At 36.2% G+C, this 26,845-nt stretch overlaps 1 protein-coding gene across 1 annotated transcript in view; it reads left to right on the top strand.

The window, feature by feature from the left end:
- CACNA1D (calcium voltage-gated channel subunit alpha1 D) overlaps positions 1-26,845 on the top strand; it is a 192,838-nt gene that overhangs the window by 112,192 nt on the left and 53,801 nt on the right. The window contains exons 12-29 of the mRNA XM_072875921.1: positions 2,038-2,198; positions 2,791-3,016; positions 3,161-3,368; positions 5,290-5,410; positions 6,472-6,586; positions 7,299-7,368; positions 7,982-8,051; positions 8,852-8,996; positions 10,817-10,946; positions 13,814-13,873; positions 18,374-18,480; positions 19,681-19,768; positions 20,271-20,378; positions 20,549-20,601; positions 20,862-21,008; positions 21,706-21,907; positions 23,126-23,284; positions 24,611-24,721. Coding sequence (XP_072732022.1) covers positions 2,038-2,198; positions 2,791-3,016; positions 3,161-3,368; positions 5,290-5,410; positions 6,472-6,586; positions 7,299-7,368; positions 7,982-8,051; positions 8,852-8,996; positions 10,817-10,946; positions 13,814-13,873; positions 18,374-18,480; positions 19,681-19,768; positions 20,271-20,378; positions 20,549-20,601; positions 20,862-21,008; positions 21,706-21,907; positions 23,126-23,284; positions 24,611-24,721 — 2,281 coding nt within the window. The remainder of the gene's footprint in view (positions 1-2,037; positions 2,199-2,790; positions 3,017-3,160; positions 3,369-5,289; positions 5,411-6,471; positions 6,587-7,298; positions 7,369-7,981; positions 8,052-8,851; positions 8,997-10,816; positions 10,947-13,813; positions 13,874-18,373; positions 18,481-19,680; positions 19,769-20,270; positions 20,379-20,548; positions 20,602-20,861; positions 21,009-21,705; positions 21,908-23,125; positions 23,285-24,610; positions 24,722-26,845) is intronic.

Here is a 26,845-nt window from a genome sequence, read left to right as displayed (position 1 = left end):
CTAATGAAGGTGGAAAATTACTCCTATTCTCCTTTTTGAATTTTTGACTTATTTCTGTAGGCTTTTTACATATGCCTATGTTATTCATACACTTCTACATGTGGGTGCCGTTGCACACCCTTCAGCAGCATTTTCATATGTGCACCATTGTTTTGCCACTGATTCCACAGACCTTTTGGGGGAAAAAAGCCCCAATGGCTTCAGAGAGCTATGAGTTACACACTTTGAGACTGCTTTTGGCTCCTATAAGTAGATATATCCAAACAGTATTACTCTCGTCTCATGAGACTCTTATCTCATTTACTTCAGTGATAGGATGTTCTGTAAGTGTAAAAAAAGGCTGGTTTACCTACCCAGGGAGTGAGGCATCCTGATGATGGCCGTGGACATAGCACTGTTTGGCAGGGGACTGGCAAGATAAGAATGTTTTTGAATACCGTGTTGCTTTAGGTCAAGACAGGATATTTTTCCTTTATATGGTTAGAATACTGCAAAGGCTTGAAACATCTTTGTACCGATGTCTGAAACCAGTATTAATTTCCATCACTACAAGTACAAATTTCAGGTGCGTAAGGAAAACTCAGTTAATGCTTGAATGCAATGCTAATCTCAGTTGTTTTTATGGTGGTGTTATTGCATATTGGCTTTCTTTGCTGAGGCAGATTTAAAGCATTTCTGATTTTATACATACTAAATACAATACCTGCTAATTCAGATACTGAAAGTGTTAAGAAATTCACCTAGTTAGTTGTAACAATTTTCAAAAGCCATAGTTCCATGTTTTGGTACTGCCAGAAGGGCTGCGGTGCCTTTCCCACTCATTCTTCCTGCTCTTTCTGTGATGCGGCAATACAACGAATTGGATCAGACAAGTGACCAGCTAAAATCAACCCAGAAAAAAAGAAATTGTTTTCCAGCAGTCAGTTCTCAGGTCTGGCTCACTTCATTAGGGCTAGTTTTGGCAAAAGGGAAAGGAGAGAGCAGACGATCCCTTTCTATCACAACAGATTTGTGCTAGACTGACTTGATAGTGAAACTATAGAGGAAGAAGCTCGTACATGCACACTCTTCTCAGTTCTTTGCTATTTTAAGGCTAGGTCAAGCTTCCATTGGAGTCTGTGCCTGCTCTGTCCCTTGAATTTTGGATGAAGCAGTTGTCAGTTCCTAAAATTTATTATCTGAGTCCACGGCTGTAGTTCTGGGTGTGTGAATTTTATATGCCTCCCTTTTAGGTAATATCAAGTGCTTCCTAATCCTTCTCCTCCTATGACCCAGCAATATATTTTCTTTCTGTTTCACAAATGGAAATGCCACCCAGGGAGACTAATTGGTTCACTAAAGTTCCCATAGTGAAGCAGAGAAATTAAATCTAGTTTTATGAGTCCAAAGCTAAGCTAATACCCTCACTTGTGAATCCAGCTCATATCTAGATAGGGCCTGTTTACTTGGCCTTGATTGTCACTCTTACTCATTTCACAAACATTTGCCCACTGACACAATTTTAGTGCACATCAGTGGAAATCTCTAGGAGTCGCTGACTGAGATTTCTAACATTATAGGGTAGATTTCTAAAAGTTGACCTCAGCATTCCTGCCTTGTTTAATCCTGCCAGAATTGTGCCTGTGGTTTAACTCAAAGCCTACATTTTCAGACTAAATGCAATTTGAAGTCTTAAGTTGCTTCATTGGCTTTTCTTTACTACTATTAAGTGTATGGGGCCTGGGAAGACAGATATATCTTGTTACTCAATGAAATGTTATATGCAACTTGATCTAATTATGTCACAGGCATTTAGAGTCTCCAAAAATTGTGGTTTACATTTAAAAATCTATAATGAAACCTAAAAAAAGAATAACAAATTAGCACTCCCTAATCTGCAACTGGTAACAATTTACGTAACTATTGTGCACATATTTATGAAAATACACCTGCTCACACATACATGCTTGCACTATGTTTTCTACACAGAAGAAATTCTCCTTAAGTTCATATGTGTTTTCTGTATAATAATAAATTTGTTTTTATTTGAACTTTCAGTCGACGCTGGCGTCGATGGAATCGATTTAATCGAAGAAAATGTAGAGCTGCGGTAAAATCTGTCACATTTTATTGGCTTGTTATTGTCTTGGTCTTTCTGAACACATTAACTATCTCATCGGAGCATTATAATCAACCTGACTGGCTGACCCAGATCCAAGGTACAATCAAAAATTATTTCTCCTGTTTTTGACTGTGGATACTTGCATGCTATCAGTGCCTACTTTTGTACTTTGCCATTTTGTTGTTGTTTGCTGTCCTGAAGGATATTCAGCCCAGCCACAGGGAGATATAAGAAATGACTGAATGTATTTGATTTCCACAACTGTAACACAGCTTAATGGCATACCAGCAAAAAACTGACAATACTAAATTGTAAATACCTGTACTTTTATTGTTAAACCGTGCTTGAAAAATGAGGAAGGAAATGGTAACTGGCACAGCAGAACATGCTGTGGGATGTGTTGCTTAAGTTACAGTGTGGACTCAAGCTGTGAGGTGAGCAGCCATGAACTGCACAATGGATTGGAAAGATGAATAGTTTATAGGTGGCAGGAAGCTTTACATCCTTGTGTAACTTTTGCCACTTAGGCATCAAATACAGCCCAACATAAAAAAACAGTACTTCCTTCTTAAGCGAAAGGCTGCGAACTAGTATAGAAAGTATAGTACTAATATGTTAAAATAAAAATGGAATCTATGAGACAATTCAGGAATGTCTTTTTTTTTTTTTTTTTAAATGTTTTGTTCCAGATATCGCAAATAAAGTTCTTCTGGCTTTATTCACCTGTGAAATGTTAGTAAAGATGTACAGCTTGGGCCTACAGGCTTATTTTGTTTCCCTTTTTAACCGCTTTGATTGCTTCGTTGTTTGTGGTGGCATTGTTGAAACCATTTTGGTGGAGTTGGAAATTATGTCACCCCTTGGAATTTCAGTGTTTCGCTGTGTTCGTCTCCTGCGTATTTTTAAAGTAACAAGGTAAGATTAATTAATACTGCTAACTTTAGGGGTAGCTGAAGGCGATCAGCAGTTCTTTTGTAATACTTCATCATGCGCTGCTCTTTTACTGTTTGGTTTGGGGTTTTTTTTGGTGTGTGTTAACACACGCATTTTAATTTATAGGCACTGGGCATCCCTGAGCAACTTGGTAGCATCCTTGTTAAACTCAATGAAGTCCATTGCTTCACTGTTGCTTCTGCTTTTCCTCTTCATCATAATCTTCTCGTTGCTTGGAATGCAGCTGTTTGGAGGCAAATTTAATTTTGATGAAACTCAAACAAAACGGAGCACCTTCGATAATTTTCCACAAGCTCTTTTAACTGTATTCCAGGTAACTTTCTTTCATCCTGTATGAAACATTTTACCTTTGATGATCAGCAAAACTGTTTAAGTGATCATGTTGCCTGAAAATAGAATCACAAATACTGTTTATTCAGTTTACTTTAAGTAGCATTCTGCTCATTAAGTTCAGTACTCTGGTAACTCTGCACCATTTGTACCATTTGTTTCATGTCTTATTTGATCTATCTATGCAACATAGCTGTCATATTACTTCACAAAATGAAATCTTCGTCCATCAAATACATGACTAGAAAAAGAGGTGGAATGCTATTTTTATTTTAATAAAATTGTTTTCTTTAACCTCATTAACTATATAAAAGTTCAGCTATTCCCAAGCAGGAAAAAATGAGCATTGTAACAGTGCATATTTGCATATGGCTCGTATCACTTACTATAATATAAAAATAAGTATGAATTTCTTTAAAGAGACACTGTCAGGTTTCTTAAAATTTTAAAGCAACTTGTCTGTTACTTGTGAAAAGATAGAGCCATACTTACGGTTTACTTTTCAGTATTTTATGATCCTTTTTTTCATTTTTCCCAATTTGGATACTCGAATTAGGCTAATTGGTTTCATCTTTCTAGCCATTTTCACATTCAGCTTTGCACATTACCACAGTGTTTGGTTTCAGACATTGTAGGTGAGTGCTTAAAGCTGACCCTGCAAGACTCAAGTTTGTGTGAACGCTCTATCTCTTTGGTAGAATTTTCATCTGGTGGCTGCCCAGAGCAAGCAAAAAATCTTTCCATGTCATTTTAACATAAGGAAATCTTAATGAGAAATTTCCTTAAGAGGAAAAGTGTCCACATTTGACCTGACATTGCCCCTTTAAAAAGTTAAGGCTGTACTTTCAAACTCAGCTGAGTTGGATTTTATTCAGATTTTAGGCTGCCTCATTTTCAAAGGAATGAGGCTTCTTCAGTTTCAGAATACATTCAGGAGCAACCAACCTGTTGGGTGCTCAACAACTATGAAAATCAGTTGGATAAGTTTAGCTCTCCAAAAATGAATTTCAGAAATCGGCACGCATATAATTTTTTGAACAACCACTTAATTACTTGGAAGGAGAGTCAGTATTACATGTTTTCTCAGGATAGAACTGATAATTTTTAAGAAGTTACTTAGAAATATATAAAGTGCCCCTATAACCTGCATTGTAATACTCAGAATTTTTGTCCTAGTACAGGAAAAGTGGAGTTGCCTCATTGGCAACTATCGGCAACATAAAACTATCCATATAACTAATCAACAGATTTCTGTAAAATTCTTTTATACTTCTTTGAAATTATGTGAAACAATAGCCAATAAGAAAATCATGTAATTCTCCCACAGCATTGAACTCCTTTCAGTTTAAAATAGCTACCATTTCAAAAGCTGTAACAGTAGTGTATGTGTGTGGTACATGTATTGCATAATTTATGATAAGGTGGCCAGTCCCCATTAAAACTGAAACTGGGTAGACCAATTTGCAGGACTAACAAATGGCATACGCTAGAAAAGCTTTGTGGCCGCTATTTCAAAAAAAAGGAGAACCTTCAAACATATACTAACTTGATTTTCAAGGGTGATGAACATTTGTGGGTGTTGCTACGTGTATGGCATTACTGAAAATCAGGGGTCTTACTTTTGGGTGCCAAAATCAATAAAATTATAGGCTTCTATTTTTATCGTTTTTGCCTTTGAAGTTCAGTGATGTAAATGCGTAGCATAAAATAAAAGCCAGTAGAGTTAAACCCAAGCTTTCAGGAGATGCTTATTTAAATGGAAGTTTTACAACAATGCTTTAAAAGATTATGGTATTGCTTTATGTGTACAGAAGGTTAGCTTATTGTGTATTGTGGTCAGAGGAAACGTATTTCTCTATTGTTCTTTTTGATGTTGACTTACTAATAATGTATCTGCTTCTTAGATTCTAACAGGTGAAGACTGGAATGCTGTTATGTATGATGGCATAATGGCATATGGTGGCCCATCATCGTCAGGCATGATAGTCTGTATATATTTCATTATCCTCTTCATCTGTGGTAACTGTATCCTTTGCACTTACTGGAAACATCTCCAAATGGGGCTGTGTGCCAGGGACATATGCAAAATTTCTCTAGGAGGGAGTAAATTGCAATGGACATGCAAGCACTTTCTGCATGTGCCAAGTCCTTCAAACAGGCTTTTCTTTGTACACCCGTTCCCTAGTGAATGAGACTCCAGTGATCTCAGAGTCTAGCTCCTGCCACCACAGTGGCAGAAGACACAGAATTTTTTCTTTCTTCCTTCAGTGGGAAAACAGCCTTATTCTACCTGCTTGTCTCTATTTGACATCTCTCCCCCTGAAAATGCATGGATGTGGCCTGATCTCTATGGCAGTAATTTCCCGTTCATCGCTTTGATGCTGTTAATAGCCCTGTTAATTCTGGCACACGCTGACAGTGGAGCCAGTGATCCACTGTATAGTGCAGGGACCAGGTGAGGGAAATCTGCATGGAGAAATATTGAGTCAGTTAGGATTAAGTCTGCTGAAGCATTCCCCTTCCCTGCCTTCAGTGTACTGGAAATACTTCGTTGGCTCCATGTAGCAACAGAAACTAGTGCCAGTCTCAGAAGTTCTTAAAAGGTCAGGAGGTGATAAAAGGGCAAAACCATTCTATTTTCTGTACTATATGGTACTTGTATCAGTATTTGTACTTAACTGATATGGAGTGAAGTACAGAATTTGATACAGATTGTTGTAGACACAGAATATAATGCATTATAAAAATAAATTTTTCAAAATGCCTGAACAGTCTTCACTTTTAATAGACAGTGTTTCATGTTTGAGACTTGCTCAGGCTAGCATAAAGTTGAATTTCATTTCTTTAAAAAATACATCAAGTATTCTGGTATTTTTAAATCAGTGACCTTAATGGATCTCATTTTACACCCAGTATTAATCTAGTCCATTAAATGAGTGTTATTTGCACTACACTCCAGCATCACAAATCTCTACGCTGTGGGTTGGGAACATGAGTTTTGTATCTCTCACATTGTCCGTGTTTAGGCTGATAATAAACCAAACAAGTATAGTAAGGCATAATGTCCTTAAAATTATTTGAAATAGATATCTTGCTAAATGTCTTCTTGGCCATTGCTGTGGATAACTTGGCAGATGCTGAAAGTCTAAATACAGCTCAGAAAGAAGAAGCTGAAGAAAAGGAAAGGAAAAAGAATGCGAGGTAAAATAGCATGGGCATGTTGAATAAGCAGGAGAGGGAAGGAGTAGGGTACTGAATTCTTTCATAAGGATTTTCTTTACTTTATATAAATGTCTTTACCATCTTCAAAATTTATTGGACTCAGGAAAAAAATGAAAGAGTTTACCTAGACATTAAAATAAGACCCAATTAGTATGATTTTAGATAAAAGTTGGGTACTAGTTGGGAAAATGGGGTGAATTAAGGACATAATGCTAAGCCAGCTGATACTTAAACATTGCAACGGTAGGATTTATTGTGCAATTAGAACAAGAATGTATCTGTTGTTGCCAGTGCACAGCTCCCTGTGGAATCAGTTCTCTAAGCCCTATATAGACAAGAAGAAAATCTCTCTTTGAAATCCGTGCAGGCCTATTGAAGTCAATGCAAGTTGTTTGTATGAGTCCAAGGGCACAGTTTATCCCTCTAGAAAGGAGTAATGATCATGCATCGAATTTTTTAGGGATTAGCTTCTGGAATTATATTCAAAATTATAATCTTTTAAATGGATCATTGCATTCAAATGCAATAGCTTTTATTGCCCTGACACCTGCAGCTGTGCAAATAATTTTAAATACTTTACTATATGGTTTTAGGTATGCTCTCTTAACTTTTCATAGAATGGGTATAGTTCACTTAAAATCTTCTGTCTTTACATGACGTGCTTTGTAATTGTTATTGTATTGTTTTGTAGAAAAGAGAGTCTGGAAAATAAAAAAAGTGAGAAGTCAGAAGGTGACCAAAAGAAGCCCAAGGATAGTAAGGTGTTTATTCTAAAAATTGTGTATTTTCTAAGAAGCAGTTTTACTAATTTTGCTAGGGAGTACTTTTCAAGACTACTGTGAATTGTACAATTTCTTTGATGAACCCATCATCCCTACATTTTTCTCCAGGCAAAGGAAACTTAGTTCTGATGCTTTGCATTCTTACAAAATCTCTTAATTCAGGATATCCTGAGAAGGAAAAGCACTTAGAGCATAACATAGTTAATGTTAGAAAAATTTGACGTTATTTTAGGATCCCTGTAGGTATTTTTCCTGTTAAGTCCAGTGGAAGAGATTAGTGAATGATAAACTCTTAGTAGAATGTTCAAACATTCTTGCTAATTTTTACCAAAGCCTGTTGGTTATATTCTCATTGTGATCTACACAGCCAGAAGAATGTGGATACTATAGAAAAATCATTTTTAAAAAATATGTATTAAACTGTCAGCTGTCCTCTGTTCTCAGAGTAACCCTGTTTCAGAAAACTCAGACTAAGCATAGGGATCACTTCCCTGACTTCAGAGGCTTATTTGGTTTGCTTTCTGTTGAACTTTATACTCCAAGCTATATTTAAATTTATTTTTCTTCTTGTGCATCCCTTTCATTGCTGTAGGTGACAATTGCTGAATATGGAGAAGGAGACGATGAGGATAAAGATCCCTATCCACCCTGTGATGTACCAGGTATGTGAATACCAGCCAGAAGACAAACACAATTTAAGTTTGTTTGCTAAAATATCCTAAACTTGCTCTTGCTGAACACTGAATCAATTCCTTTGAAGTTGGTGAAGTTGTGCTCTGTTGTCAGTAGATAAATGGGCCTGTAAGCTGCCAAGTATTACCTTTTCCTGCAGCTTCCTAGACAGTACAAACAGCATATGAGGGTTAATATTGTGAGCCTGAAGACTGCTGTAGTAATACTATCTGGATGTAAGAGCAAATTCTAAACTTTTCTGAAACATTTAGCAAAAAAGGACATTCCAGGGCTGATGATGTTTGTTCACTTTTGTCTTAGCTTCTTCCAGTCCAATGAACATACTTATCTAAAAATCAGTTCTGTCTGATTGTCTGGATGCCTGTTACAGAAATCTGCCCTGCCTTTAGAGCGCTCAGTGCTCAGCCAGTGGACTCAGTGGTCAGCTCAGGCATGGACTGATGGTCAGGGGCTGAGCTTAAGTGGGGCTCCAGAGCCCATGTGCAGGGAGTGTGAGTGGAGACCCTAGATGAGGCTGGTCAGGGCCAGTAAAGCCTATTAGTGCACTCAGGGCACTTATGCACACACCCATATACGCACATAAATAAGTATATAAGCTCATGAGAACTAGATGGATGTTCATATATTGATTCATAGATTTTTAAAGCCATGCTGTGAATATGTATTTCCTGTAAGCCATATATATTTTAATACAAGCCATGCTTTTATATTGTTATGAACAAAACCTCAATGTTTTTTATTTTATAGTAAAAAAGTGTTTAATTTAAAGTAGGTGAAGATGAAGAAGATGAGGAGGATGAACCAGAGGTACCAGCAGGCCCACGTCCCCGTAGAATATCAGAACTAAATATGAAGGAGAAGATAACACCGATCCCTGAAGGGAGTGCCTTCTTCATTTTCAGCAGCACCAATCCGTAAATATAACTTTGAAAAATACTGTTTTAGTCCATCAAGGTTTAGCAGTGAAGGAACAGGCCTCCTTCCAGTGAGGTTAGGAATAGAACTCCTGTATCTTCAGCAGGAGAGAGATTGGCTTCTCTCCTAAAATTTTCTGAATGACTTGGCAAATTGAAAGAATTTGACAAATATATTAATTTGCTTCCCACTGTTGAAGATAATAGCGTTTTGTATGTATAGTCTGTCAAGTCTGCACATGTCTGAAAAGTACCCTTTAATGTATATTAGCTATTTATTATGTTAGTCACTGGATATAAAAGGTGTGAAATAAGATCTGAGCATCTTCTACATGAGACAGGAATCCTGGCAACCCTAGGAACCCTTGTGGAGCAATACAGGTGAGGAGGGAGAAGAGAAAAAAAGAGGAGAAAAAGAGAAAAGAAGGAGAAAGGATGTATATATTCCTCTTGGGGTAACAGCATTTTCCCAGATTCAAGCAAACACTGAAGATTATTTGAAATGATTTAAAAAATCAAGACCAATAACAGTTGGATTTTGGGGGGAATTGGAATCTTTCATCGCTCAGTCTAACTCCAGAGCATTTGAAGTTCTACACTGATGAAGAAAGCAAGCTTCAGTAGTCAGTAAAAGTCATTACTGGTTGTTGGATGGAAGTGAACAAGTGAACTAAAATCAGTTCCTACAGACTGAACATTGCCTTTACATTTATATATAGTAATTTCATGAGCAGTCTTAGAAGGGAGCTCAAGAGTTATTTGGCACGGGAGAATGCTGTCTTCTCAATGGTAGAGATCATCACAATTAAGTTTAGAAGATGGTGTGATGATCAAGATACAATGTTTTGGGCTTGTATCTTGTTCATTGCATGGGTTGTCTAAAACTCTTCAGAATTTTCAAACAAACTGGAAAGACAGATATTTAAACTAGTAATTTTAAGAACACATATGCTGAATGCAAAAACATAAGGTGTGTTGAACATGTCAAATTGCTTTTGGCCTCAACTAATGCTACTTATCCTCAGGCCAAAATGGCCATCTTACTTAACTAAGATACACTATACTCAAATCATTGACTTAATAACAGGAGCACAAATTTTCCCCAGGAACCTTCTGATTCTTCAGCAGAATTTAGACAACTTCAGTGTTAGTCAGTTACGAACCTGATCCTGCCTTTTTGCCAGTTTAATCCCGGACCTACTCTACCAAGGTGCTCAATAGCATTTGTAATAACCTTGGGCTCAGTGACTCTAAGCGTATGTACAGTTCCACTTCATGTTATGTGGCTGAAACTTAGCAGCTCTGTAATCTTCAACACCCACTTGTCCTAATTCCATAAGAAAATCTTCACAGGAGATTCTGATTTGGCTTGAGTCTCTAAGTAGCACAATGAGATCTGCAGTCTAAGCCACATCTCACCATATGAGTATTTTTGACAGCTTTAATAAGAATCAAATCAAACTGGGGATCTGAAATGACTTATTATCTAGCGTTGGTCCCTTTGACATTGGCCTCTGTACGCACACGGTGGTATAAACACTGGAACTTGCAGTCGCATTCATAACCCATTGAAAACCAACAGGAGCTGGGAAATCCTCTCTGATTCCTTCAATAAGTGCATCTTCACTACAGGTGGATGGGATTTTGAATTTATTTACATTTTTAGAAATCAGAGCTATAACTACAGCATTTGCACCGCTTTTAGCTGCTGATGGTTGCTCTGTTCTGTCAGCGTTGTCAGTCATAGAAAACTTGTTGTATATTAGCCATCTGCTGAATTCTGTTTGCACACATGGTATATTTTTGTATCTCTTCTTCAGAATACGAGTGGGATGCCACAGACTCATCAATCACCACATCTTTACCAATCTCATCCTTGTCTTCATCATGCTGAGCAGTGTTTCCCTAGCAGCAGAAGATCCAATTCGCAGCCACTCTTTTCGAAATAATGTAAGCCCCTAATTTTTATGTCTGAAGATAAATATGTCCTCACAGGATAACAATCCTTTAGGACTAGTGCCTGGTTTTTAATTTTCAGGTTAATAAATTTTCCTTTTCCTTTTTCAAGTCATACATTTATATTTTTTTGCTTTAAAAAACATAAATCTTTAAAGACAAGTAACTTTATTGATGGAACATCATACGTATTAGAACAATTTATTATGTAGATAATGTTTTTCCTTTGTTGGCTATTAATATATCAGAATAAAATATGTTCAAGCTGAGCATAATCTTTATAATTTTCATATGTTTTCATAATTTTCAGCTGGTGTACCTGATATGCATTTCCTGAATCACTCTTAGTGCCTCTCAGTGTTTGACACTGATTTAAAAATGCCAGTTAAAATTATCACTGTTTATAACATGTTGGGAATAGACTCTGACCTGTCGTCTCTTCTCCTTCATTGTGTCTATTATATGGTCTTGGGGAACTCAGAGTATCACTCTGTTAGTGAGTGCATGCATTCGTAAGGATATTACCTCTTCTTTCAAAGAAGCTGGTGTGGCCACACTAATGAGTTTGAGTACCACCACATCAGACCTGAAGATCCTTGGATTCCTTTTGGCCAAATCAGAAACTAAACAAGTTTCACTTTTTTCTAAATTCACATGTAAGATGGGGATCAGAGCATGCCCAGCTCTTGCCTTGATTCAGAGTCAAATGCCATTTCAGCCTATATACAAACCTGAAAATTTGGAAGTGTTTCTGCATCCTTTTTTAGATATACTTGTAGAAAAAAACTATATGTAAGAATATTAATTTCAGAAATGTCTCTATTATTCGATAAAAGTGTAGTTTATGTGGTAAGTAAATATCTGTGTTCTCCTAAAACAAATTCCTGAATCCCCCATTTTAAGTTCTTAATATAGGAGAAGACTTACTTGTTATTCAAATGCACAATTGTTAGACAGAGAAATGAAACAAATCCACTCTCATGACCACTAATGTTTGTCTTACACTTGTTGCACTTGTATTAGTGGTGAAGCAAGCCTCTGATGTTATTGTGAGTTGTGCACGCTTTAGATTAGGTATGAAATAGCTCAGATGATGCAACTTGGTAAGCCTGTGGGGACTTTTGGGATGCTTTGACAGAACTTCCAGGCCTCTCCTGTCTTAGGTATAAATTGATCTGTAGAGATTGCCATGGAGTTAGAGAAACTCTTCTACCTCTTACAGGAAAGATGGTCCTACTAGGTCAGTAGATGTTGTATCTCTTTAGTTCCTGCTAGTGTAGATGCAGCCTCTGAAAGTCCTCGTTTGGCTGTTGACATTGTCTGAACATTTTTTCAGTAACATCAGTAAAAACCAAAAAGTTAAACCTTTCTTCAAAGGTGAAAAGAGATCAAAGCACGAAGACACTCTTTGTGTACTATTTATTCAGTAGAGCTGTGTGCTTCCCACATCTATGAAACCGGACAAGTGCAATCTTATGAATAAATCACACTAATGGATAAGAAAAAGAGAGCTGGTGGGCAATACTGAAATTGTTATTGTAGAAATGGTTTGAAGGGCTCATAATTGTTTTTGTAACTAGAGGAGTGCTAGGAAAATGTAACTGGAGAGTGGTGGTAACTGAAAGGATTATTCCTATTTGGGACACAGACAGGTGAAATGCATGAGTGATTTCGAGAAGGCATTGCCCTCTTGTTGTACATATTCACAAATGCACCAGGCCTGCATATTTTTCTTGTTACTACCTTGAATGATCATGTTCCTTCAACCAGCCAGCTTGGCAAGGGAATGAAAGTTTACAAACTGGAACACCATTAAATATTTTCTTTCAGCTGCTAGAATGAATTCCTTACTGATTACTCTTTGTTGAATGGCTTTAATATTTGCCTATTTTTTCAGCCACAGCAAGGGACAGAAGGATGTAATCTTCAACTGAACATGGGCAAAAAAATTATTTCCTTTTATATGATCTAATAGGAATACTGTCTTTTTGTGTTGTCTCTTTATTTTATTTCTCCTTGCCATTTTATTAGTTGCTGAGCCACAGGCAACATGTTTCTGTGCACAACTGTTTGCTAGCTGGACTGCCGGATCCTTGAAACTAAACTAGTACCCTATTGCAGTGCATGTCAGTCGCTAAATTAGGTGCTAGTAATATGGCCACCTTGAAAGGGTGAAATCTTGGTTGTAGTGAAAAATATGGCAGTGTTTCTGTCGACAGCAGTGAGGTCAATATCACATCCACAGTCTTTCAAGAAGTTTGCATATCACTATGCAACTGTTGTGGGTTCTTTTAAATTTCCTACAAATAAATCACTGCTGTATCTTCCAAGTTCAAGAAAAAAGAGTTGTAGTGATGATTTTAAGTAATTTAGTTATTAGTTAATTTGCTTTGTTACACTCTAGCCCAGTCTACACAGGAACAATATAATGTAGCAGAATGTAGAATGATGTGCAATCTAGAAGCATCCATTGAAGTTTTATTTTTTGATGCGATACTTTGGTAAAAAAAAAAAAGACATTATTAATAAGTATTTATTCTTTGTGTAAGATTCTGTATCTCTGCTAAAGGCTGAAAGTACCTGTGAAAGCTGATAGAGGAAAGTCTGAATTGAAAGAAAGTGTTGCTTATTGGGTCCTGTTAACTCTTTAGGGGTGAAATCTACTATCTAAGCACAGTGGCATCTGATAAATTTTTGAGTAAATAAAAATGGTTGCACAATAGCTGGAATTTTAAACTACTTTGTCTAAATTCCCCATCTGCCTACTTAGATTAATTCAGGTGGTGTTGTGCATGTGGTCTAAATTGTAAAAATTTATTAATAGATGGATTTCTTACTGTGGCACATATTATACCTTGCAGATACTTGGTTACTTTGACTATGCTTTCACAGCCATCTTTACTGTTGAAATCCTGTTAAAGGTAATGCATTGTTAATTGATCCTTGTTAGCTCAAAAGCAGCTTTAGCAATAATGTTTGTAACTTTTTGTTTACCTTCCAGATCCTAGGGTATGCAGATTATGTCTTCACTAGTATGTTTACATTTGAGATCATTTTGAAGGTAACAGGTTTTTAAAGGAAGTTTGTTTAAAAGGATTTTCCTTGTGTGTCACCTGCCAAGAAAAGGCACTTGAAGTGTTCTTCACCTTTTCTCTAAGCGATCAAAGCTAAACTTTTTTTAAACCAGAGGATTTTTTTATTTGACAGTTCCTCATAGTTTTGATTGGTTATTTTTTACCATTGGGTGCATGAAGAAGATGATTTTTTGTCATTACATCAATTTAATAATTCATTTTTTACCATTTTTAAACTTACAGCTGTCAGAAAAGGGAAAAATAATTCACTGCGCATGAGCTTTTCCTTCTCCTTGGTCTGACGTTTCCAAAAGAGATAATCAGTCTTTTAAGGAGGGAGCATGTAATTTCTCATTTCTTTTGCTGAGCTATATTCACAGAGCTAAAATAGTAGATAACTATTTTCTTGCAATAGGACTTGCAAGATATCTTGCATTTGTCTATCTATATACTAAGATACTTTGCATTTATCTTGGGCATACATTTAAATACACAGAAAGGCATAAATATGCTTGCTTAAATGTATTACCCATGCATGAGTCAAAAATTGGCATTTTAATGTATAGTTTGTGTACTGATTATTAAGAATGTCCATTGAGGTTACTCAGATTTTAGATGTATGAGTCTTCTTCTGGCAAAGAAGCCGTATAACTGAGGATTAGGTTCACACATACGAAAATGCTGAACAAAGAAATCAAAATTTTTGGTGGGAATTTGTGAAATATTTTTTCAGAGATTTACACACGATTCCTAAAAGTTTCATGCTATGCATATTCACCATGAGTTTTTGGTTGAGTAACCCTGACCTATACACTTAAAAATTTCTGGTACGCTAAGAATCTGTACATAAACTTTGCATTTCCAGTTAAAGATTAAGCTTAACAAAATCTCTTCTCCCAGCTTTTGCTCATATTGCTGTGCGTACTCTTCACAATGTGATTTGATTAATACTAACTGATGCAATATTTGGGCTGTTTACAAGATAAGCTGTACTGTAAGTAGTAGACTATTTTTATGCTTGCAAATATTCTCCCAGACTTACATTTATCCACTTGTTTCTTATTTTCAGCATTGAGGAGCTTTCTATAGAATTGATTAATCTTATAAAATTTGTAGCATTCTGAAATAAATAACCAGTTTTTTCACTGCTAGAGAAAGGCCAAACTAAAGGAAAGAATGAAGCACTGAAAAGAACTGTAGCATTAGATCAAACTAGTTCCCAACTCTGAATTTGAGAAGACATACAAAATACATTACCACCATTTCTGTGGCAGAAGAGAGTCGGTAAACTTCCACATGCTCTGAGCAGCAGGTTGTATAGCTCCTGCAGTTCAATTGTGTTTCTCTAGGAGACAGAAGAGTTATAAAGCATGGCACAGAGAGGCATAACTGGGTGTGTTAAGACAAGCAACATTCCTACTAATTGCAAAAGATTTTGACACCGAGTGACTCAAGAGTTATCCAGGGGAAGCAGGAAGCTCTAGAGCTTGTGCTGCTGAAATCTGGCATTGTAAAGTATTACAAAGAAACAAGAAGCCACATCATAGCAAAAAATGTTGATGCTCCTGAGTCCACTTTCTGCAGGAAGCTCTGTGCTGCAGTGCACTCACATGTATCTACAAAGGAAAATAAGTTGTACCATAAAAAATGTAATGGACAACCAGAACATGACACACGTGCATGCTTTACTAACATGTCTCAGACACTGGCTTTGCTTGCTTACGGCTGGAGTCCTCCATGTCTTCCGTGCTGGGTTTTGCGCTGTGCTTTGCGCAGTATCTAAGTCGTGCAGAAGCTGCGTCTGTTCTGCAAGGAGTACATTCAAGATTAGACCTGCAGTAACACTAGCATTCCTTAATTTCCAGGCAAAAAGTATATGAAACTGAAATTAAATTAACCAGAGGCAATATTACCAGCTGCAGTGAAGAAACTCGTAAATGTCCAAAAAACAAGCATTAAAACAGAATAATTCTCAGCATGTGGAGAGTCTCCGTGTGCTCTATCTTATTGACTGCTTTGCAGACATGAGGATTTCCACATTATATGATGTCGAGTATATGCATGAGGATATGAGTAACAGAAAAGCCGCAACATCATTTTAAAGCATTTAAGAATTCTCTTACGTAATCCCTATGTGGCGCTGAAATCCAGTTTACCATCCCGTTTGCAGTACTTGGGAAATGTGAAAACATCAGAGCAAGGGTCAGGTTAGGACCTTCTGCTTTTAACCTTGCCCCAGCTGTGCTAATCCCACACCATTTAAACCATTCCCCACTGGTGTGGAATTACAGGCAGCAGGAAAAGAGCAGCACTGGTGGTGCCCCAGGCGCTCAGCTCAGTGAGTGTCCTGCAGCATCTGCTCCACTGAAGACTGTGTGACAGCACTCACCACCTCAAATCTGCTCTAGGCTTTGCTTTGGACTTGATCAGTGTGAAGGGTAGAATGATTTGCTATAGAGAGTTTTAGTGAAATGCTTCCACTGGGATTTGTAGTGATTGAAATATGAGCCTCCATATAAAGATGGGGAGATACGTACTTCACCTGTATTTTTAGGTCAATATGTCTTTACTTTTGTGGGAGTCTTTACATGAAACTTTGTGTGCTGCTAACTGATAACATACTACAGTGTAAATGAGTATTTGTAGATAGATGTAGGTTTGATATTCAAGGTTATTTTAGTGTTCAACTCCCACTGATTTTAATGAGTTTAGCCATACTCTGTACAGCTCTAAGTGAAAAGAGCTAGGAATTTATTGGAAATTGTATAATACAGTTATATTACCTCTCTCATGTCATGGCACAGGTTAAAGCTTTAGGATTTTTATGCTTCTAGTTTTGAGGGACATTTAGTATTTTGATTACAACAAAAGCGAATTTAACATGAGAATAAGGAGAGAAGGGCTTCCAAGAAAAAAGCATCTTTTGTAGTTTGCATTCCTTTGCAGATATATAGCTTTCACTGATGCTGATGGTTTTTCATGCAAAAAGCCTGGAAGTTTGTGCACACAAGTAGTGACACAGTAGACTGAGATGCCCATTGATGGTAGCTCTGTTTTACATTGTGGAACAGTCTTGAAAGATGTAATAGTCTGCTGCAAGAGGAAAGCTAATAAAACCTTTTCGCTCCATCTTGAGGAACAGAACAGAATAGAAAGTAATAGGTTTAAAATGCACAGTCAATATCAGATGTTCTCTGGCTGGCACTGAGTTTTCTTACCTGTGGAAAACAATGAGTAGCTGAGAGTACTCAAGTCATGTTAAGAGGACCTTAAGGCTGTAGAAATTAGAATCCATGTGCCTGAACTGACTACTAGGTATTTTTTCAAAGGTATCCTTATTTTAATCTCAAGTTTTTAGTTTCAGCATTTCAGTCTTAATCCATAACTATGGAATAACCCGTGCAAAATTCTACTCAAGCACAGATTCTGTGCTTCTAATGGCTTAACTGGATTCCTCTATGCATTTTTTAACTGGTACTTACTAGCAGTTATGGTAAGGGTCTAATCCATAGATTTAGGAGCCAAATTCAGCTTTACAATACCTGAGAACATCTGCCCAGATTCTGTCTGCAGCCATAATTAATGGAGCCTTTATCACTGGCTCTTAAGGAAACCTGCAAATGATGCATGCGGGTTCCTTCACAAGATACCCTTTGTGTGCTTCTTTCATCTTAATCTAGGCACAGAAAGCAAAAAATGAAGAGAAAGTCCAGTAGAGAGAGCAATGTTTCATATTCCCCATGGACCAGCAAAACTTGGGCACGTGTGTCCACACATAATACAAAATCTATGGGTTGTTCTAGGCTATTCCAAGATACCCACTCATGATCTTAACATGTCTCCTGTGAGCCAAAGGCAAATAGCAGTGTAATGCTGCGTTATGACAGCCTTGTGCTGGTTCTGTACCGGATTTGACTCTCAGGTTTTTGCAATACATTTTCAGCTCCTTCAATTCTCAAGACAGTATGAATGATTAGGAGTCAGAATCTGGACCTTACAGTTTAGTAAGCATGGAAATTTTATGGTTCTTGTAGTCATTTTTCTAACAAAGGCCAAATCAATTCACCTCAGTGTAATCACCTCAGCCTAATCAGTTCTTACACAAAATGTAACATTTGTTGACATCAGAAACAATTAACACATTTTCTGGTGTTGCTTGAGCAGAATTTTTATGATTAAATGAAAGATTTAATATACATACTGAGATTGTTTTGTATCTGAATTGCTTTTGGAAAGTGAGATAATATTGTATGCATTCACACTCTAGGCAAGTGTCTTGTAAACAGCCTAAATGTGAATTTGAATAAATGGGAATATATACTAAATGTGTAACAATTCTATTTTTAGATGACAGCTTTTGGAGCATTCCTTCATAAAGGGTCCTTCTGCAGGAATTATTTTAATTTGCTGGATTTGCTGGTTGTGGGTGTTTCTTTGGTATCATTTGGTATTCAGTAAGTACTTATAGTATACTTATAATGTGAATGATTTATTTTTGCTTTGGGGTTTTATACTGAAATCAGTGTTTCAGCTCCTTTTGTTCCCCCATTGTTTGTGGGTGTGCAGTCACAATATTCAGGGGTGGGACTGGCAAGAGGTAGTGCTTTGTATGGAGACTGTTGTAACTCATTACTAATACGGGTTGGAAAGAAATTACTACTTCCTGCTATTACCAAGAGAACAAGAGCACCGTGACACTGTATTGTATAGCAAGTAATTCCTGGAGCTTCAGGAGGTTTACATACCATCTTTTGTGGTATTGCCACATCTACAATCTAGTTCTATGAGCTTGCTCTTTCAGCATGACCTACTGGGATATGTAACTTGACAGTATTTGAAGGGGAGAGAAGTTGTACCTTCATCAGGACTGTAAGTGCTAGTGAAGAGATTTTTTTTGCTTTGTTTGGATCAGGCTAAACATAATAAAAGAGTCTGAAGATGCTTATTGATTCACTGAGCAGTTGTGCCTCACTTAAAATGATCTGTGAAACCCTTAGTAACTTAGAAAAGAGCAAGGACTGGGTGTCAGCCAACTGCTTCCCACTTTGTGTTCTGCTTGTACTAGAATACCTGTTACACAAGCTTTCAGTTTCACAATATATTCTTTAAAAGGCTGTCTGCTATTACTTCCTCAAAATGCAGTCCTAGCTACTTGAACAAAGAGAATGTGAGTCATTTGAGATCTTTTCATCTCCAGCTGGTTGGAAATTAAGGTATTCATTGATTTACAGGACTTACACAGTGTCTTTGAAAGAGCTTGTGAACACTGAAAAATACTTTGGGGACTATTTTGCTCCTGACCAAACTTAACTGCATTACAGTATCAGACAAGCTTCTGAGCTATTAATTCCCACGTTGCTCCAGAAATCATTCTTATAGTATTTATGAGATTGATACTATTTTTTAATTGATCCTTTATTAATATTAGAAATCTTGTTTATATAAAAATCTTGTATATATAGAAATCTCTCTATATATAGATTTCTATATATATAATCTTGTATATAATCTTGTATATATTAAAAAATCTTGTATATCTATTTTGAGACTTTTTTGAAATTTCATGTATAAGGAAGTTGCAAGAACATTGTTATTCTTAGTAATAGAATCAGTTACCTTAAAAGTAACAGAATAACTTTTTTTTCCCCCCCTAGATCAAGTGCTATCTCAGTTGTGAAGATCCTCAGAGTTTTAAGAGTCTTGAGGCCTCTAAGGGCAATAAACAGAGCAAAAGGACTTAAGGTGTTTATTTTTATTTTTTAAGTTATATTTCTGTTGGCCCGATTCTTCAGTCCTGCCTCAGGTTAAAAATTCTTGCACAAGAAATGTTGCCTGGAGGAGTTCACAGGGCAAGGACATAAATGAGTTCCTGATTATTAAACATATTAGGCCACGTTCTGCCCACAGTTACAGCACTTTATATGTGGAGGAACACCAATGCCATGGAGAGCAGATTTTGACTGTAATACTTGCTGTGAACCAACATGCCAGAGCAATATTTTAATCGTTTTTCCATAATGCTTATGTAATTTTTAGTCAGTTGATGTTGATGGGTCTATGTCAACAGACTTATAGACAAATTTAGAAAACAAGTTTAATTATGGTAGTAGGTATAATACTGACAACACAGAGGTAGTAGTTTTAAAAAATAATCTGAACGTGATAAAATAGACTTTTAGGGTATGTATTCTGTGGTACTAAGTAACAAGTTGTATTAAAATATATTTTCTTTCTTTCTTTCCAGCATGTTGTTCAATGTGTCTTTGTGGCTATTAGAACTATTGGTAATATTATGATTGTTACTACGCTGCTGCAGTTCATGTTTGCTTGTATTGGAGTGCAGCTGTTCAAGGTAAGTAGGCACACTCAAAATTTTCACTGCATCAAGGAAAGCAAAGCTGAGCTGAATTCTTGGTGGCTTGCTGCTGGAACTCGGTTGGTCCCATTCTGAACCAATCATAGTATAAATGTGTTTATTTTGCATATTCTGCCCTGTGTCATGGCTTTTTGTTTTATATCTAGGGAAAATTCTACAGGTGCACGGATGAGGCAAAACAGAATCCTGAGGAATGCCGGTGAGAACATCTTTGATCTAAGAATGACACATTGTATTTTGAATAATTTAAACTGTAGCAGATATGAGCAGGCATGTGTCAGGCCATTTAGGTTTGTGTAAATTGGAATTACCATTTTAAATCTACCAGAAAAACACAGGCTAGCAAGGAAATAAAACAAGCTTAGGGAGAGAGTAAAATAAACTGTTTTTAATAGAGCACTGAGTAACTCTGAGGCTAATTAAATATTTCACTAATGACAGTTTGTTTCTTTCCCACAGAGGGATATACATCGTTTATAAAGATGGAGATGTTGATAATCCAATGGTCAAAGAGAGGGTCTGGCAAAATAGTGATTTCAACTTTGATAATGTTCTGTCCGCTATGATGGCCCTTTTTACAGTATCCACTTTTGAAGGCTGGCCAGCGTGAGTGAATTCTCCATGTTCTCACAGCATTGTTAACACAGTTACATTTTCCAGAACAGTTCTTTATCATTTACCAGGCATTTTTGGGCAACAAAGCAGTCTTAAGTGATGGTATAAAAACTTATTAATGCAGGAAGGAAAAAACTTACTATCCTTCTGAATCTGTGCACTTTTCCTGTATTTCTTCATTCACCTGTATCTATAAAGGGCAAACGTTTTTTTATATTGTTTGATTCCTAATCTTTCAGCTACTTTTGCTATAATGAGCTGTTCTTTAGCTCTAATGGAAGTAATCCTTTTAGATGTGTATCCATTGATGCCCTTTAATACTAATATGAAAATTTTAGGCCTTTGAGTAAACCTTTTACTACAAAATCAGGCAATAGTACACTGCATAGAGAGGGCCAGGAAGAGTAAACCACTACTCACTATTTCCCTAAATGAAAAAAGTCTTAGAGGATAGCTTTATGGGGGGGGGAATACAACCATCTGGTCATTACCTTGATTCTTTTGGAAAAAAGCATATAACATTGTGTGGTGTGATTCTTCTGGTTTCAATATGCTTGTAAGCCCTCTCCATAACTAGAAAAAACAGTAAACAGCAGACCATTTCTGAAATGTGTCCTCTGAGTCTGCATATTTTACTCTGTTTTGTCATTTTAATGCTAATAAAGATAAAATTTTGTTTGTTTTTCAGGCTGTTATACAAAGCCATTGATTCAAACGGCGAGAATGTAGGACCTGTATACAACTATAGAGTGGAGATCTCCATTTTTTTCATCATCTATATCATCATTATTGCATTCTTTATGATGAACATATTTGTTGGTTTTGTGATTGTTACATTCCAAGAACAGGGAGAACAAGAGTATAAGAACTGTGAGCTGGACAAAAATCAGGTTAAAATAAATAATGAACTCTTAACTTTTGAAAGTATTCTTTTTTATTTATGCACGAAGAGCTTCTTTTCTGCTTTGGGTCAGAAGAGGGCACCAAACACATATCTTGGTAAAAAAATGGAATTAGTACATACTATCAACTGGTATTCAGGTCATTTTATGCTCCTCTTTCTGTATGCCTGACATATCAGTCTTTTTGTTGTGAAAGGTGTTACATTAAGCTTGTTAGCTTCTTAGTGTCTCACTTGTTGGTGTCACATTAAGAAGAATACAGCACTTGCCAGCTTATCCACAGGCAGAGGTAGGTTTTACAATAAGAACAGGAAAATAAATTTTGTGTTCTGAATAGTCTGAAAGTGTTCAAAATGTTCTACTCTCCCTCCCACCCCCCATTTATTTAGACATTCACAGGGGATATTCAGATTCAAATAAAAAAAAAAAATCTGTCCCTTTTTACTGTTTAATCCTTTGACTGAGAAATTAATCAGTCACCAGTCATGATTTTTCAGGTACTCTTGTCCAACTGTAACACACTTCATTTAAACAAAGTTAAGCATGAAACTTTAGCCAGCATTCATTCTGCATTTTGTGCCCCATCAGTCAGCTTTTATAAGCATTCTTCAAAAGACAAGTGGAAGGCCCAGCCTGCATGAGGATTTCAGGCACTAATAGAGTAGGAGATGAATCCATGATGTTCCTACACATGTGACGTGATTTTGCAGGGCAATTTAACTGAACTATTAGGAATAACTCTTTCTCAGTTTTTATTTTGCTGACTCTGGGTTTTATGCTATGCAGTTACATTGGTGGTTGAAAACTTAGTAAAGACAAAGCAAGACTTATAGATGAATTAATAGTCATGCTGTTAATAGTCATGCTATATACTATACATATACATACCTATAGTCTGCAGTATACTACTGTATACTAATACACTGTATAAAGGTGAAACACTTCAGAATTTCCATGAGCATTATTTGATTCTTTGTATGTGGCTGAGTAGTGTATACGATTAGGTACAGTTGTAAATAACTAAGTCAGGATTGGTAAGCTACTTGTTTATTTTATTAACACTTAATAATAAAAAGCCCTTATATCAAGTAGATAGACTGTCTGTTTTTAAGAGTGATATTTAACAATTTGCACTTATTAATTATATTATCAGTTGATTAACTGTTAGGTGTAGTCTGACAATTTTTGATGTATTTGCTTTTACAGCGTCAGTGTGTAGAATATGCCTTGAAGGCACGTCCTCTTCGTAGATATATTCCAAAAAATCCTTACCAGTACAAGTTCTGGTATGTGGTGAATTCTACTGGATTTGAATACATCATGTTTGTCCTCATCATGCTGAACACACTTTGCTTGGCTATGCAGGTAGGAAAACTAGAAGCTCTTTTGAAGCTGTTGGCATAAATTGCAGGGAAGGAATGGGTGATATAACGGCTTGCATTTATGGCAACCTGTATTTTTTAATGAAGTTAAATTTTAAAAAAACCCACCTCTAATCATAGTACTCTTCTGTGACATGTTCTAATCTGTTCATCAGTGCTCTGAAGTAAAATTGTTTCAAACAGCTTGATGTTGACAAAGGTCTTCCTAAACTAATCAAGCTCTTTGAGCTTTATTTTGTACCTGCAGTGTAATTTAATTTATATTATATGTGTGTTCCAAAGATAATCTGTGTGCAAGAAAATCTGAAGAGAATATAAAGTCTAATTTTGTTAGCAAACGTTTCTCTCAACCCCTTAGATTCTTTTATCTACTATATTCTTCTATGCAGTGCCTTTAAGCAGTGTAGTTTCTGTACTTGTTCTGTGTTCATTTTGTATATGTGCTACTTCATATTTGGTTGGATTGGACTGGATGATCTTTAAAGGTCCTTTCCAACCCAAACCATTCTGTGATATTTCTATCCTCTGTGTCTATATCTTCTTCAGAAATGTAAAAAGTTAATATATGGAGCAACTTTAGTTTTGTGTGATAATGCAAAACTCACGCAAACATGTTTTCCTATATTAGCTGTATATCTATATATACCTGTGTGTATTTTTTGCATGTGTGGGGTTTTTTGCATGTATATATATTTTTATTATTCTAATTTTTCTACATTATGTATGCAGTTCTTCGCTAGCTACTTCTCTTATCTACTTTTCCAAGTTGTCTCTTTCTTTTCCCTAGTAATTCAGAATTTGATAAGAAAAAGAATGGTTCAAATTCAGTTTACAAAACCATTCTACATTATTCAATAAATTTGCATGCCCTGTATCCTCTTAAAAATATCACTCCTACACAATATATGTTGTTCTGTGACTAACATACTGCAGGCTTTCTAAGCAGGTGTGACACAAGGTTATGTAATTTTAAAACCTAGCATATAAAACTTGCGAAATTGCTGCTACCTAATACTCCTTTTTTGAGGGAACAGTTTTCTTCTCAAAACCATCTCTCTGGAGATTCCCTTAGGATGTACAGGAATGACAGTTTTGTTCCACTTAGTGCCTAAACAGAATAGATTTAAACAATTCCATTCTTGACCAGAGATATTCAACTAGTCTTGTATGTATATAGGTGTGCATCATAAATACTACTAGAAAATGTTTTCCTGTGCTGCATTTTTACCAACTTTGTCTTAGGCTGCCTTACTTTCACTTAATATTTTAAAGCCTTTACTTTTAAAAGTATTGTATTTTTCATTCACAGCACTATGGACAGTCTAAGCTCTTTAATGATGCAATGGACATTATGAATATGGTTTTCACAGGAGTGTTCACTGTTGAAATGGTTTTGAAACTGATTGCATTCAAACCCAAGGTAAGTTTTAGATATGATTTAATTAGGTCATCACCACAGGAATTAAGTATAACGTAAGTTTCACACTAGCTATGTATTATTCAAAGAACAAAAAGAACCTACGTTTCCCACATTTATCTATCAGTGAAATCATAATAGAAATGTTAATCTGATAATATGTATATATGTAACTCCAGGAAATGAAATGCAGATATCAGAAAAAATATTACAAGGTGGTTGATGAGATCTGGAATATTTTGAGGTAATGAAATGTCCCTTTGTAAATCAGATAAATCATTTCCTGTTACAAGTATTACCACTTCTCCTATTCATGGTACGACATTCATAACTTTACACTAAGTTAATCTCCAGTAAAGACCTGCATATTATATTATATTTCCTATTCTAAAATGCAAAATTATTTGTTTACTTTATAAAATATAGCCAAGTACTACAAACATACACATGAATAATTTGCATATTCAATAGCCTTTTTAGATTTTTATGTTTTCCATTATACATACAAACTATTTGGTAGAGGGCCCCACAGTGAGCAGTTGATTCCTTGCCTTAAAGGGACACTGTCAAAATGAATAACGCAGACACATTTTCAAAAGTAGATTTGCAAGAGAAACTGATAGCTATAATTACTAATTGAAAAAAAAGATGAGAATCAGACTGTGACAGTTAATGCAGTCTTTTTGTTCGGTTCTCATACCCCATTTATGACAGTGCAAAAGTTAATAATGAAAAACGAAACCAAATTGTGTTTTCAGTACAAGGAAATCAGTATTTATTCTGGGTTTATATATATGTAAGTATGTAAAGTGTGGTCACTCATTATATATGGAATTTGAAAAAAGCCAGTCTTGCCATTCGAAGTTTACTGATCTCACCATCTAAGGCTGGTATTTCTCATTTTCCATTGCCCTTCTTTTAAAGTAATCAAGATATCTGCATCTGTAATTGGCTGTGAACTGTGCCCTTTCTTGGTGTTAAGTAGTGAACTGGATGACTGTAGGCTGTGTGGGCAATCTTATTCTTGCTTTAAACAAGCTAGCTCTGATACTTAGAGCAACATAGTCATGGCTGCCCAGAGCTCAGCATGGAGTAGATGTATAACTACTTTCCAGCTTTTCAGAACTATTTATTCAGCTTGCATTTAGTCATGAGCTTGACTGTGAAGCCTGAGCTACTTGATTTAAAGCTAGTTTGTATTTGCCTGCAGAAATAAACAAATTATACATCACTGGAGGTCTGGTGTTGAGATGTGAGGTGTGTAGATCTGGGTGAATGCTTACCCACTCTCCCGTAGTCTTTCTCTGCACAGTCCAGTCCATTGTACATTTCTAATGAATTTATTTGTATTTTGTGTCACCTATCTTATTTAAATACTAAGGATTTCACATTAAAAATAACACAATACGAGGCCCCAGAGGAGATAGATGACATATGTGGACCACAGTGTCATGAGTATGCTGATTGTGTTTCCTGATTTGTATTTCCTGTTCTATATCCTTGTTTCACACTGAAGTTTCAGAAGACTTTGCTGCATTTTATCATCTGCTCTTTGAAAGAAGATTGGGAATCCTTGTATGCACTTGTGACTGTAGTCAGAAATAGCAGCTAATGCAAAACATAGTGGTCTGATCATGAGTGTATAAATCACAGTGCTCCATTTGTGTTATGGACTTCCTACTCATTATCAAATGCAATGTCTTAATACTGGTCTCTAAGACTTTACAATTTGAGTTTTAACTCTGTTGCAACATGCTTTCTATTGATTGGATCCTTTTACCGTGAGAGACCCCTGGATCTGAACCCTGAGAGTTTGAAGGGCAGACACTGTCAGTGAAAGGTCCTCATTTCCTGAATTTCGTTCCCCCATAGATGCAGAACACCTTAAACTTGTTAATTAGCAGGACAAGGTTAAAAGGCCATGATATTAATCAGACTTTTGGCAGAGATTAATTAGCAGGAAGGGAAGGGAGTTAAATATCTTTAAGGTTGTTCCTGTTATTCTTTGAATATTGTAACTTCTTAAATTGTCAGATACTCTTTAACAAAACACCTATTGGTAACATATATTACATAGTTCATTAATAATTGCAAATAACCTATCAGTCTTAAGCAGAATGTGAATGT

Source organism: Ciconia boyciana, chromosome 11 (genome assembly GCF_034638445.1).
Source record: "Ciconia boyciana chromosome 11, ASM3463844v1, whole genome shotgun sequence".
NCBI classification, from domain to species: Eukaryota; Metazoa; Chordata; class Aves; order Ciconiiformes; family Ciconiidae; genus Ciconia; species Ciconia boyciana.
This window is presented reverse-complemented; position numbering and strand designations above follow the sequence as displayed.